The following is a 13,367-nucleotide window of genomic DNA, read 5'->3' as shown; positions in this document are numbered from 1 at the left end:
ATCTACGTGCTGATTACGGGGGGTGACAGCTCTAACAAGGGCTGTTTCGGGAGAAAAACAAATTTATTCCGGGAATCTGGAGATTTTGCCGGGAATCGGGAAACATGGGAAATTTTTCGGGAAATATGAGATATTTTCGGGACATTGAGCAAAGATTTGATATTACATGTTATCAACCAATATATATGCAGTGATATGCACCCAGTGTATGCGCTGTATTCTATGTATTTTGACACTTGAAAATGGCTGAACTCCCCATGATATGAAAAGACCAATCAGCAACGTTTCCAACTAAAATAGCATGAAGTTCGAGTGCGATTGGCCACGTGCAATCCCCAGTGCAGTTTTTGTTAAGATAGGCGTTTTGAGGCTTACTACGCATCAGACTGATGGGATTTAAACGGACCAATAATAAATTTAGATGCTGGAAGATTCTTATTCCAATAAAGATACTATTTATATGAAAATGTATAATTACAGTGGAACCTACCTCATTATAACAAACATATTTTGCCAGTCCCTTGGCCCTTCGTTATATCGAGGTTCCACTGTACTTAATTTTATTTATTTATTTTTCAAAAACTGGGGCAGCCCCTTCCCCCGCACGGGCCCTGCCTAGCTTGGCTCAGGCTATATAATATCCCCAAAATAGAGTATGCTAGATCAGGCAACAACAAAAAAACACTAAAATTGCAGCCTTTACACAGTATTACAGTCCTTGGTTTGTTTAATGTAATCACTGGTATGACTAAAAGGTAATGGATTTCTTTTTTTGCACACTGTAAGTAAGACCAAAACTTGTCCTCAAGGTTCTAAGCTGGGACCTCACATTTTTCTTGTGATCAACAAGTGTGCAGATTAATTGTTACACTAGGGTGGACAGTGCCTATGTATATGGGATGGGGCCATGAAGATACCTCATTTATAGGAAAAACATTAGTCTATCCCAGATTAAAAGATACACCAAGGGTTTTTGAAGAAGCAAGGCTGTGCTCCAAGATTTAAAAATGTGGTTGTTGGCCATATTCGATATTAACGGGTGACCGCATTGACGGTTTTTTTAATAAAGAAATGTATGGCCGTTTTGCCGGGCCGAAAAAAACTGGCCGTAATAACGAGGTGACCGTATTATCGAGGTGGCCGTAAGGCGGGGTTCTCCTGTATAGTCCTTTTTGTTGTTGTTGTTTTTTTCCATTCGCAAACCATTTATGGACTATCAGCAACGGTCGGGGTTAAATGTTTGTTATAAACTCTCGTCTCCCCCAATCTCTAAGTAAATAATCTGGGCTAACAATTAATATTCTTGAAAAATAGAAAAAAGCGCCTTAAAAATTTCTGTCGCGCCAACTATTCACAGCTCCTACCACAGAAAAGGCCTAAGGGGTGTACTCCTTTGTATGGCCTATAAGGTCATATAGGGTATGTTTTTTGTCCTCTCTGTCCTAAACAGGGTGTACAATTTCGCGCCATTCTGTTCTAAACATGATATACAATTTCGTGCGAGTCTGTCCTAATTATAAACGGGGTATTGTCGATTGATTTAATTTGCTTAATGAAATTTGTTTGTATTCCAAGTATACAAAAACGTGAATTTGCTCTATGGCAATTGCCAACAACTGGCTGTAAAACAACATGGCGTGCATTTTGTCCTTTGTCCTAAGCAGGGTATGTATTTTAGGAATTTTTGTCCTTAATAACAGGGTAAGGGTTTGAATCCATCAGCGGCTCACCTATACACAAACGCAAATGCTTTCCTGTGCAATCTTTTCATCATAAATTTAAAGTTATAAAACAGGCTTAAAAACGTGAAACGTCAACACTATAGCACAACAATTGCAATTTGAATTTTAAATTGTTACTGATCTTTGAGAATGCTCTACTTAACTGAAATTGTCTCTCCGTAGAGAGCTAAAATAAGCATAATAGCAAAGCCAAGCAGTATGCCAAAATTCTGAAGGGCAAAGGCCTTGATGTTTCGGCGAATGGAACGTTCTCCGATATTAGCTGACATTACACAAGCTTCCGGTAACTGCAATAAAATAAACGGGAAATAAATGTTAGAAGCGGATAAGGTTTGATAATTTATGATAATGATCAAAGCAGTGATAACGTAGCGTGCTGAACAGCTGTCTCTCATTGCTCGTCGCTGACAGGGATGTTTTGTGAGGGAAGCGTTTGCATTTTGTCCTCAAAAATTCTATGCTGATGACATAAATCTGTCTAGAATCTGGTTAGGGGACCATTACAGACGTGGGAGAGACGCTATGCCCCTTAGATGGAACTAATCTTGAAAACGCGTATTTACAGGGTTTTTTTTCCAGTTTTACGCAAGATAACGTTTATCACAAAAAGAATGTAATAGGCAATGCAAGGTACCTCTTAGTTAAAGGACTTTTTTTAAGTAATGAGGCAAGATATAAATAAATTGAATCCTAATAGCATGAAGGGAAAAACATACTTAATAACTAACACTAGACGGTGTTCTTCGTGGCTCGATTTTAGGACCCCTATTATATCTATTTTACATTAATGACTTTCCTATAACTGCCTTTTTTATTCAATTTCTTCTTCATGGTTTTATGCAGATGAAATTCAAATTTTTTTACATCTTCCCCAGATATAATGCAGAATCTCTCATCAATTATTAACTGTGATTTGACTAAGATTGGCTTGTGTTAAATAAGTTGCCCTCAAAATCCCAACCATTTGATTATCAAGTCAACATATCATGATGAATTTAATGCGTCGTAAACGGTTGTTGCCATTTTTTAAGACAAATAGAAAATTTTGATCTGCTATTAAAAGGGTCTTTATTAAAGATATATATATTTAGTATATACACACTCAGTGATCTTGGCAATTCAAGCAATCTGATTGGTTAGCTATCTCGGACTATGACGTTATATTCACCGCGCTAGGCGGTGAATATAAAGCCGAACAAAATCGCTGTCGTGAACTGGGTGTTTTGCCAAAGTTTCAAAGTAAAACCTTTTTGAAAATACACGAATATCCAAGTGCTGATGACTTTGAAGGCAAGAAAAGACTTCATGGTGTTTAAACAGCGTGATTTATTGTGAAGTGGTTTACTTTAGCTGACTTTTTGTACGCTCGAAGCTATGTTTACCACTTCAGAGGAAAACGAGGTCGCTTTGTCACTGTTTTGTGATTTCGGGATTTTCTCGCAAGACCAATTTTGCCTATAAATAGAAGTTAATTTATGGAGAAGAGAGGAAGGCAAATATTTTCGAAAATTGTACGTGCCAGCAAGTTAACAAGGCAAAGAACTTTGGACATAAACAACGCTCACCTTGATCGCAGCCGCTGTTGACAGCATTTGCAAGAAGCGACGAAGAAAACTTTCTCATTCACGGTGAGTTGACAGAAACAAATAAAGCGCTAGATACTTTTCTTCTCAGAATTGGGTAGTAATTTAAATTTTCGGCGTTTTCTTTTAAACCGTTGATGCTAAAGCTTACAAAACTCGATACAAAAGGATTAAAACTATCATTTGCCATGTTTGAAGATACTGTAAAGATCTAACTTTTGCGCATCCACTGTTTACGGCTTCGTGTTCACGCATGAATTTTCACCCGTCAATCAAACTAATCGTTTTTTAATGGTTTCCTTTCTGATTCTGTTGAGATCACTTCGTGTGAATATACTAAAACAATTATTCACCTCAGGCTCAGTTAATATTGTTGAATAATCCCCTCGACTTCGTCTCGGGGATTATTCAACAATATTAACTTCGCCTTTGGCGAATAATTGTTAAATATATATATATATATATATATATATATATATATATATATATATATATATATATAACAATTATTCACCGAAGTGGAGGTGGCTAGTCGTGGTATTTACCGAACTGCGAAGCAGTGAGGTAAATATCCACGACTAGCCACCGACACTGAGGTGAATAATTGTTATATATATATATAGATCTCTTTAATAAAGACCCTTTTAATAGCAGATCAAAATTTTCTATTTGTCTTAAAAAATGGCAACAAAAATAGCACAAAAATAATGATTTTTAACTCAAATACTGTTGCCAACGATTACAATTTTGGCGCGTAATGATCGGGCGGCCGCGGCCGTCGCCTTTTTGCGACAATTAAAACTTTTGAAGGCATTTGTTTAGCCCTTGAGGGAAAATTTCTTCAAAAGGAGTTGTGAATTCTTTTTGTATTTAAAATCATTCTATAGAAAAAGATTATTAAATTTAGTTTTACGCTTATTTATGAACAACTCAACTAAATAAAGTAACGCAAGACTTCAACTTAATTTGCATTTGTAAACAAAAAACTTTTTCACCGGTTTTATCGATGAATTCGTGTCAAAAAGACAAAGCTTTACCTCTTAAAACTTCCAATCCGAACTTCGTCACCTTCTTCGTGTATTTCGGAAACAGCTTGCTTGATAAGTTGTGAAATTTCTTTGTTTGTTTACGGCAGCAAACCGGGAAGGCATTTTGCCCGCAAGTTACACGAGTTTGGCGTTGCTAGCTCGGAGGAACTGGAGGTGAATCAGTGAATAGTGCAGGATATTCACTGATTGAGTAGCCAATCAGAGCGCGCGAAAAACACTATCCACTGTTTTAGTATATACTAAATATATTTAACCAAAGATCAAACGCAGGACCTTTCCGTTAAAGGAGGGTCTGAATGGGGAGGTCCACTTGTCGGTTGTCGGTTAAAATTTAGTTACTTTGTCGGTAGTCGGTTAAAATTTTCAATCTTTGTCGGTTGTCGGTTAATCTCAGTTAATAAGTAAAAATGCATGATAATTATTAATATTTGTTGTGCGTTTCACTCAGTTTCAAGACTTTGATCCCTATAAAACATGTAAAACTTGTAAAAATGCATCATTTGATTGAACTTAAACTTCATTATGTAACATGATAGTGTATTTCACCAAAGCTTTTATTGCAAATGCGAACTTGGTTTCCCTGGTGATTACAGGGCACCATAAAAAGTAATGAAGAGAGGTTAATTGGACACGGAGGGCACGCTCACTCTAACCTTTTGGATATGTAAATTATTTTTGGTGAAAAACTGCGAGGGGTGACAGGTTGCACATCTATACCGGCGTAAAACCGTATGTTAACCTTTAATAGTTTGGCTCTAACAAGCATGTTCTTTGCCACTGGTTTGGGGGTTTTCCTTTCTTGTAGGAAATAAGGGGTGGTTCTTTAAAAAATTAGCAAAGTAGCGGTTGGTTTTGTGTGAGATTCCACTTTTCCATTAAAGCTTCTTTTACAGTAGACACTAGGGGCTGGTATTGTGTCACGAAAGGCAACATTTCTTTTCCTTCCTTGCTCGGTTTTGTTTCAGGAGGGCGGACTTCGGTTTCTGTGAGTTTCATTTATTTCTGATTGCAATTTGTCTTTCAAATTGTGTGGTAGCCTCTGTTCATCATCAACCATCAAGCTTTCTTTTGAACTTTCCTTAACTCTTTTGACAAATCGGTGGGTGACAAGCCGCAAAATGTGTGCTGGAAGGTTTCCGTAGTCTTTACATCAAGGAGAACAAGGATAAGGATAAGGATTAATCTAAGCATTTCTCGCATATAATGTGTAGGACTAGGCGGGTTGCAGAAATTTTCATACGCTCTGCAAACCGATTTCAATACCCTCGTTTTGTGGTATTTTGTAAAAAGACTTGTGACGTGGTATCATTTGGTTACTTCCTAGAAAGGTAAAAAAAATACAGTATACTCTTCTTTCTGAAAAAACATATAGATAATGTCCGTCCAGGTCGGTAGTCGGTTAATAATTTTCCTGTCGGTAGTCGGTAATTTTTTTCGCGTTTTGTCGGTCGTCGGTAATATTTTTTGCCCTTTGTCGCTAGTCGGTTAATCCCATTCATACCCTCTCACAAATATACTACCTCGCAGACCTCGCCCTGTTACACTTTGGAAAATTATGATTGTCATTATATATTGTATTATATCTATAACAGGTGGCACTTGCCCTTTACCAAGTTTTTAACGTAAACTCATCTTCGACACAAATTATATTCTTTCTTTCGCATTAACGAGTTTTATGGTATTTTCTGCAAGGGCCTTTACGTTTAAAGGTGCAACTTACCATATCAACAAGAGCAATGTAGACAAACAATCCACCAGCAAGAGCATAGATCCACGTGACAGCGGACGTTGTATAACCTAGCAGCAATCCAATGACGAGCCCCAAATAACAAGAGCATGCCGACAAAAAGTTGAAGCCCAATGCGGCTTTATATGACAAACCAGCATTTAGAAGAACTGCAAAGTCACCTGGGGAGCATTTCAAAAACATTTTGTAAAATCCAAAAAATATTACCGAATGCAGCTCGTCCCTACCTATATCCAGGACAAAAATTTTAGCTGTTTGGTAATAAGCAATGAAAGTGCAATTAAATACCTTAATAGGCCTTTGCATTAGTTGATCACGTGATCAACTTTCAGTAAACACGAAAACAGTTCGCTATTAAAAAATTTTGTTAGCACGAGCTGAAAGAGCATATTAAAATTAGGTAACCTGTAAATTTTCAGCTGTATACCGTATCTCAAAAGTAGCGATTGCAATGGCTGCCGAAAATTAGAAGGATTTGTATAAGAAAAACAACTTTTGCCACCCAGTCACGCTTGAATGGTTTTCCATACAAATCCTTGTAAATTTTGAAATTTTCAAACTGTCGTGAAATATTTCCTTAAGCATTACGGGGTTCAAATCTCCTTTTAATTCATAACAGGAAATTTGAGCCCTTAAATGTGTAAGGGAAAGATTTAACGACAGCTAAAAATTTCACAACTTACAAGGATTTGTATGGAAAACCACTCAAGCGTGACTGGGTGGCAAGAGTTGTTTTTCTCATACAAATCCTTCTAATTTTCGGCGGCCGTTGCAATCGCTGCTTTTGAGATATATGGCTGAAAATTTACGGGTTACCTGATCTTAATATGCTCTTTCAGCGCGTGCTAACAAAATTGTTCAAAAGCGAACTGTTTTTGGGTTTACTGAAAGTTGATCACATGACTAAGTAATGCAAAAGGCCTATACTTTGCTGCTCGTAGTTCTTTTGATAACGTTTCTATATTCCACTATTCACACTCAGTACCAGATAACTTTTCGTGCCGACACGAAAAGCTATCCGGTTTAGTGTGAACACCTATCCGGGTATGTGACTCTCCACTTTTCTCGCGAGATCGGCGCGGCGCAGCTTCTGTCCGTTACAGAAATCGCGCCAAAATCACCGTTCTTATGTGTGAACAGAAGCCCCATCCGGTGTCGTTTTCGTGCAGGAGTAAAAGCTATCTGGTATGTATGAGCATAGCTTTAATTACTACTTACCAAGTTCATGTGGCAGCTCCTCACAGAATATCGCAAGGGAAGTACTGACACCAATAAATCTTGAACTGGAATATGAAGCACCAATGGCCAACCCATCGATAAAGTTGTGAAGAGCATCACCAATAAGTATCATCCATGCAACAGGAGCAATTTTCTTCTTCTCGTGTGATTTTTCGCTATTTTGCGAAGACGCCTGTGTGTGTTTTTTTTAAAAAAAATACAATTATTACAATTTAATTTACTGTTATAAAATCATTTATTCTTCAAACTCCCAATAGTTTGCCAACAAAGAGCAATTTCCCTGGTAATACAGTTGTAATTTCACCTTACATTTTTTTTCCAAATCTTCGAATCTCTATCTTGATTATTTGAACCGAATTTTTTAAAAAAATTAGATTCTTATGGAAACTATTTCCTGGTACATCACCAGTACTCAAACAAGATTCAGTACTTCCAAATATGCACAAAATTCGTGCACTTGTCTGTTTGATTTGCAAACAATGAAATTTGGAGTGGATACTACCGAAACAGGTAGACCGCGAATTCAGAGATACGCGTGAGAGTTGATTTTGTCGCCAAAGGTTAACGACTCGGGTCACGTGGCTTTGTTTTTCAAACCAAAAATGTGAACTCAGGTGGTCATATTCCTGAGCGTTTGGTAGGCCCAAGATAGGCCAAGTTCTAACTCAACCAAAGTAAAGAAGTTTTCATTTGCAGGTTAACGTTCTCTCGGTTGCAACCCTCCACCACTATAAATTAAACTCAGACCCCTCTGATACGCAAACAACGAAGCCAACAATAAGAGAAGAATGTGACCACGTGAGTTCACCTTTTTGGTTTGACAAACAAAGCCACATGACCTAAGTCGTTAACGTCTGGCACCAAAATAAACTGTCACGCGTATTTTTTAGTGGAATCTCCGCGCGCGAAGCGCGCGCAGCGGAGCACCATTGGCAATAAAATTTGGTAAACTATCCATCTGGTTATGACGTCACCGTACGTCCGTACGGACTTTCCGGGTAGGGCTAAGTAGAAACGAATTCCTCCCCTCTCCTCTAGAGAGTTTTGTCCCCTATTGGTTCAAAAGCCTTTAGAAATGATTGACAAATCAGAATCTGTCAACTGACCAAATGTTTGGTGGATTTTAGGGGCCGACCATTTGACTTTTGTGGGGGTTATGGTTGATTTCAGAAAAAATGTCCTGCAGACTGATTTCGAGAGGAAAAAAAGCATGCAAATAAATAATTCCTTGGAAATAAATGTCCTGCACTGAAAAAATATCACTTATGACGTATAATGCTGAAAAAAATCTTACACCGTTATATGTCGGCGAAAACATTTCTAACTCCAGAGAGGTTTGGGAAAAAATTCTTCCCCAAACTAAATCAGTAAAATCACCCTTACCCCACTCCCCAACAGACGTCCAATGGTCATGTCAACCATTTAGGGGGTGAGGGAAGAAACGGATTTGACACCTTAGTAAATGTCATCCATCAACAAAGTGGCTGGCGCGCGTTCATCATGTTGTGGTTTTCAAGACTAAAGGCTTGCATTTCAAGATTGAAAATACGCTTGGCTTGTTTCGAACCAACCAAGGCAGCGAGGTTTCTGAAGACACTTGAGGCACATTCCCTACTCTATGATCGAAGGAAAGTACGATTTTAAAACGGAATTTTTGTATTTATAAAGGTTTCATGGACGTTTTCTACATTTTGACATCGGCGTGAAAGAAAAACCACAAAGTGTGCATTTGAAATTGATTTTTGCCATGTGCTCGACCGATTTACGCGAATTGCTTTTAGGATTAACTTTTTGAATAAAAATTTTCAAGAAATTACGCCTAGTTCGCTCAGTTGGGAGAGCGCCGGTCTGCTGAGCGGGAGGTCACGGGTTCGAACCCCGGCCGGACCAACACTCAGGGTCTTTAAAATAACTGAGAAGAAAGTGCTGCCTTTGTAATGACATCTGCAAACGGTTAGACTTTCTAGTCTTCTCGGATAAGGACGAAAAACCGCAGGTCCCGCCTCACAGCACTTACACTTATCTGGTTCTTGTGGGACGTTAAAGAACCCACACCACTGTTCGAAAAGAGTAGGGGACGTAGACCCCGGTGTTGTGGTCAACCTTCACATGTCACATCATTCACATCACGGGTTGGGTTGGTAATGGACTGAGAGCGGCTACCAGTGGCGCCTTTGTATGCTGACGTCCGAGCTTACTGTTCACATGTTAAAGTATTGTAAAGAGGGCACGTTTGTTGTCCTCTAACCCACGACTCTCTCTCTTTCTCTCTCTCTCTCTCTCTCTCTCTCTCTCTCTCTCTCTCTCTCTCTCTCTCTCTCTCTCTCTCTCTCTCTCTCTCTCTCTCTCTCTCTCTCTCTCTCTCTCTCTCTCTCTCTCTCTCTCTCTCTATTTATCTGTCATTGTTCATTTATAACATTAGCTCAAAAACGACCATGAGACTACAGATCCTGAGACTTTTAGAAACATTCAGACGGGCCCTTTCTTGAATTAAAACTGAAGTGTTGTTTCTGTATTTGTTCCGCATTGAATTATTATTCATTTTCTCATTCATTACTTGCCATTCAAGAGTTTTGCAGTATGTAGAATTCAAGAGTTTCTGCAGTTTGCAGTGTGCAGCTGAGTGTGCTGCTCTTTTTCCATACCTTGTGCCTTGAATACAGCTGAATACCGCTCGAATTAAGTTTACTGCGATTGTTTTCAGTTGTTTGTTAACGGCTTTATATTCTCACTAAAAAAGTGAGCTTATCTAAAAAATGGAAGAGTTCTCCTCTATTGTAAAACGGACAGACTCCTCGGCTTTTCGAGCCCAAGTTTGTCTTTTTTTTTTAATAATAAAAATTGGAAGTTGCTGTATTAACATTTATATTTGTAATGAAAGATCGGATTATAATCATTAGTAGCGAAGAAGGTTATCGTTTGCTTTCCTATGTCTGTCCTCAGAGAAAATATTATATACCTCACGGTAAAATTTTCTTTCAGATGTTGTGAGATATAAATGTAAAGGCTACACTGTTCGTCCGGGCCCGTTTAAAAAAAGAAGAAGAGAAAATATAATGGGCTTACGGGAGGACAAAAGTCCTTAAGTCGGCCTGATTTTCCTTTTAGGTCTTCCCTTAAACACAGAAACACCGACCCTAGAAATCGTAACCTGTAAATTGCTGCTACTTAAGAGACCTACAATTTAACAATTTTTTCAATTCAGGTTTGTTTGCGGGATATATTTTGCTAATCTAAGAGGCTTGCTTCAGTTAACGTTCTTCCAGCGTTTAAGCCCCCCTCATCCAAGAACTTATTCCAACTAGATGAATTCCGATTCCGCGCAGTCACTACCTTTGAGGTACACCAGATCATCTTGTCTTTTCCTTTGAACAGGGCACCAGGAATGGATAAGTTACACATGAGTGTGATCAAGGATGCCCTACCAGTTATACTTCCAGTTCTGACAGAGCTTATAAATAGATCGCTTTTAACATCAGTTTTTCCATCTGCTTGGAAAGAGTCCGTGGTGATACCGATATTAAAGGAAGGAGATCATGAGGTTGCTAATAACAACCGGCCAGTATCACTGCTACCCGCTCTGTCTAAGATCTGCGAACGAATAGCTCTTAATCAGTTAACGGAGTACACAACACGTCAGAACTGTTTAACTGAACATCAAAATGGAAACAAGAAGAAGCACTCGACAGAAACACTCCATATTTTCATGTCCGATATGATTCTCGAAGCAATGGATCGAAAACAAGTCACAGCGTTGGTTCTGTTGGACTTGTCAAAGGCCTTTGACAGTATCGAGCATGGGATCCTATTACGTAAACTTCGAGAACTGGGTGTGTCTATACAGGCCATGGAATGGTTTAGAAGCTATCTGACGGACAGGAATCAGCGGGTGAGGATTGGTTGTGAGGTGTCAGATCCTCGCCAGGTAGCTTATGGTGTACCTCAAGGGTCGATCTTGGGACCAGCCCTTTTTAATATATACATCAACGATCTTCCAGCTGTCCCTAACCTGTGCTCACTAAAGAGTTACGTGGATGATTCCCAGCTCTATCTCTCGTTTCCTGTCCAGGAGACAGCTATGGCTGTGGAACATTTATCCGAAGACTTGCAACGGATTGCCGCCTGGTGTTGCACACACAGCTTGCTGATAAATCCAGATAAGACTAAGTTATTGCTTCTTGGAACCCCGCAGATGTTAGCTCGTGTGCCGGAGGGTTTTGGAGTTACGCTACTCGGTAAGGAGATTCTACCGTCTCGTTCTGCAAAAGATTTGGGGGTCATCGTGGACTCGCGCCTTAGTTTTGACGAACATGTGACCGATGTTGTATCTAAGTGTACAGGTAGCCTGTGCCAAATCAATCGTGTGAAACATTTGTTTGATAGGTCTACGCTCATAACCACCATAAATTCATTAGTGTTCAGCAAGATTTTCTATTGTTCCTCCATGTGGTCTAGTACAACAAAAAAGAACATTGCTAGGCTTCAAAAAGTTCAGAATTTTGCGGCACGGATTGTGACTGGCACAAGAAAGTATGAGCACATCACGCCGATGTTAAAGGAACTCCACTGGTTGCCGGTTGCTAAGCAACTGGAGGTTAGAGACATTTTAATGGCTTTCAAATGTATAAAGGGATTAGCCCCACCATCCTTGTGTAATAAGTTTTCGACAAGAAGGCAGATGCATACTAGAAATACTAGGAATAAAGATAAACTTCATGTACCATCTTTTAAATCAGCAACCGGTCAGCGATCTTTCTCATATAGGGCTGTTCAGCTCTAGAATGACCTTCCAGAAAGTTTAGCAAACATAGAGTCATTTAATGTTTTTAAGAATGCGATTAAAGGACGTGCCCTTGACGAGTTTTTAAGCCATTGACACTCAATAGGTGTAATTATGCATATTTTATATTTTTTAAATAGTATGGTAATGTTTTTTCACTTTCAAATGTTTATATTGAATTTCTATTGTTCATATTAGATTTTATTGTAATTGGTATGTGAAAACCCATTTTAATTGGATGTACCAATAAAGTTGATTTGATTTGATTTGATTAATCATTTAGCCTCTCCCTCTAAAGGTGTCTGAAGCCGAAGGCTCTTAGGGATGTGAAGATTTTTTTTTTTGGCTTTGAGTTCATGTTATTACTTTAATTTGATTGCTTTTATCATAAGTATAGAAACGGAAGTTTAGCTTTTAGCCCTGGCTAAATCTATATATTAAGTCGTGCAGGTCTACCTGTTTTGGTAGTTTGAGGCATTTCACGTTGCCTGTTGTTTAGTCTGTTACACAGCCGTTTACAGTGTTTTCACGCAACGCAAACGGCTGTGTAGAAGATTACAATATCTATTGTCCACATATTAATGAATTGATTGTTGTCAATAATAATCATTATTAGTATATACACACTCAAGCAATCTGACTGGTTCGCTATCTCGGACTATTCAACAATATTAACCTCCTAGCGAGTGGATAATGTGTGAGCTCAGTGTTTTTCCCATTTTTTTAAGAGAACGATCTTTTAAAAATCGACAAACTCCTAGGGTTGACCTTTTTAACGCAAGAAAAGACTTGGAAGGATTCAAAACTGCGTTTTTCCATTTACTGTAGCTGAGTTTTTTACTCGATGAATTGTTTACAACTCCCATTTATTCGCGCAGAAGTAGCCGCTTCGTGAACTCAGCGTTTCATTACAAGAACATTTGGCCCAAAAATCGAAGTTTATTTATGACAAACAAATTTCAAAGCAAATGTTTGTAAAAATTCTAAGTTTCAAGTAAATAGGAAAAAGAATAGTACAGGAAGACGACGTCTTACCTCGAGCAACTGAGCCGCCATTTTTGTCAGCACTTCATGCGAAAAACGACAAAACAAACCCTTTTGGCTATAAACTTGGCGAGTCAACAGAAAACAACAAGGCTCTTCTTTTCTTCTCAGGTAAGGAAACAATTCAAACTTTTTACGGTTCCATTTAAGCCATAACGCTGTTGTTTGCGAAGTGATAAACTT

The 13,367-nt window shown here is 38.6% G+C and overlaps 1 protein-coding gene across 1 annotated transcript in view; it reads right to left on the bottom strand.

Annotated features, from left to right (window-relative positions):
* Positions 1 to 1,226: 1,226 nt before the first annotated feature.
* The window catches only part of LOC140946337 (metal cation symporter ZIP14-like), a 49,684-nt gene continuing 37,543 nt past the window's right edge, over positions 1,227 to 13,367 (bottom strand). The window contains exons 7-9 of the mRNA XM_073395436.1: positions 7,340 to 7,532; positions 6,095 to 6,282; positions 1,227 to 2,029 (exon numbers count right to left, since the gene is read on the bottom strand). Coding sequence (XP_073251537.1) covers positions 1,877 to 2,029; positions 6,095 to 6,282; positions 7,340 to 7,532 — 534 coding nt within the window. The 3' untranslated portion in view covers positions 1,227 to 1,876. The remainder of the gene's footprint in view (positions 2,030 to 6,094; positions 6,283 to 7,339; positions 7,533 to 13,367) is intronic.

This window comes from Porites lutea, chromosome 8 (genome assembly GCF_958299795.1).
Source record: "Porites lutea chromosome 8, jaPorLute2.1, whole genome shotgun sequence".
Lineage (NCBI taxonomy): Eukaryota > Metazoa > Cnidaria > Anthozoa > Scleractinia > Poritidae > Porites > Porites lutea.
The sequence above is the reverse complement of the archived record's forward strand: the minus strand, read 5'-3'. Positions and strand labels throughout refer to the sequence as shown.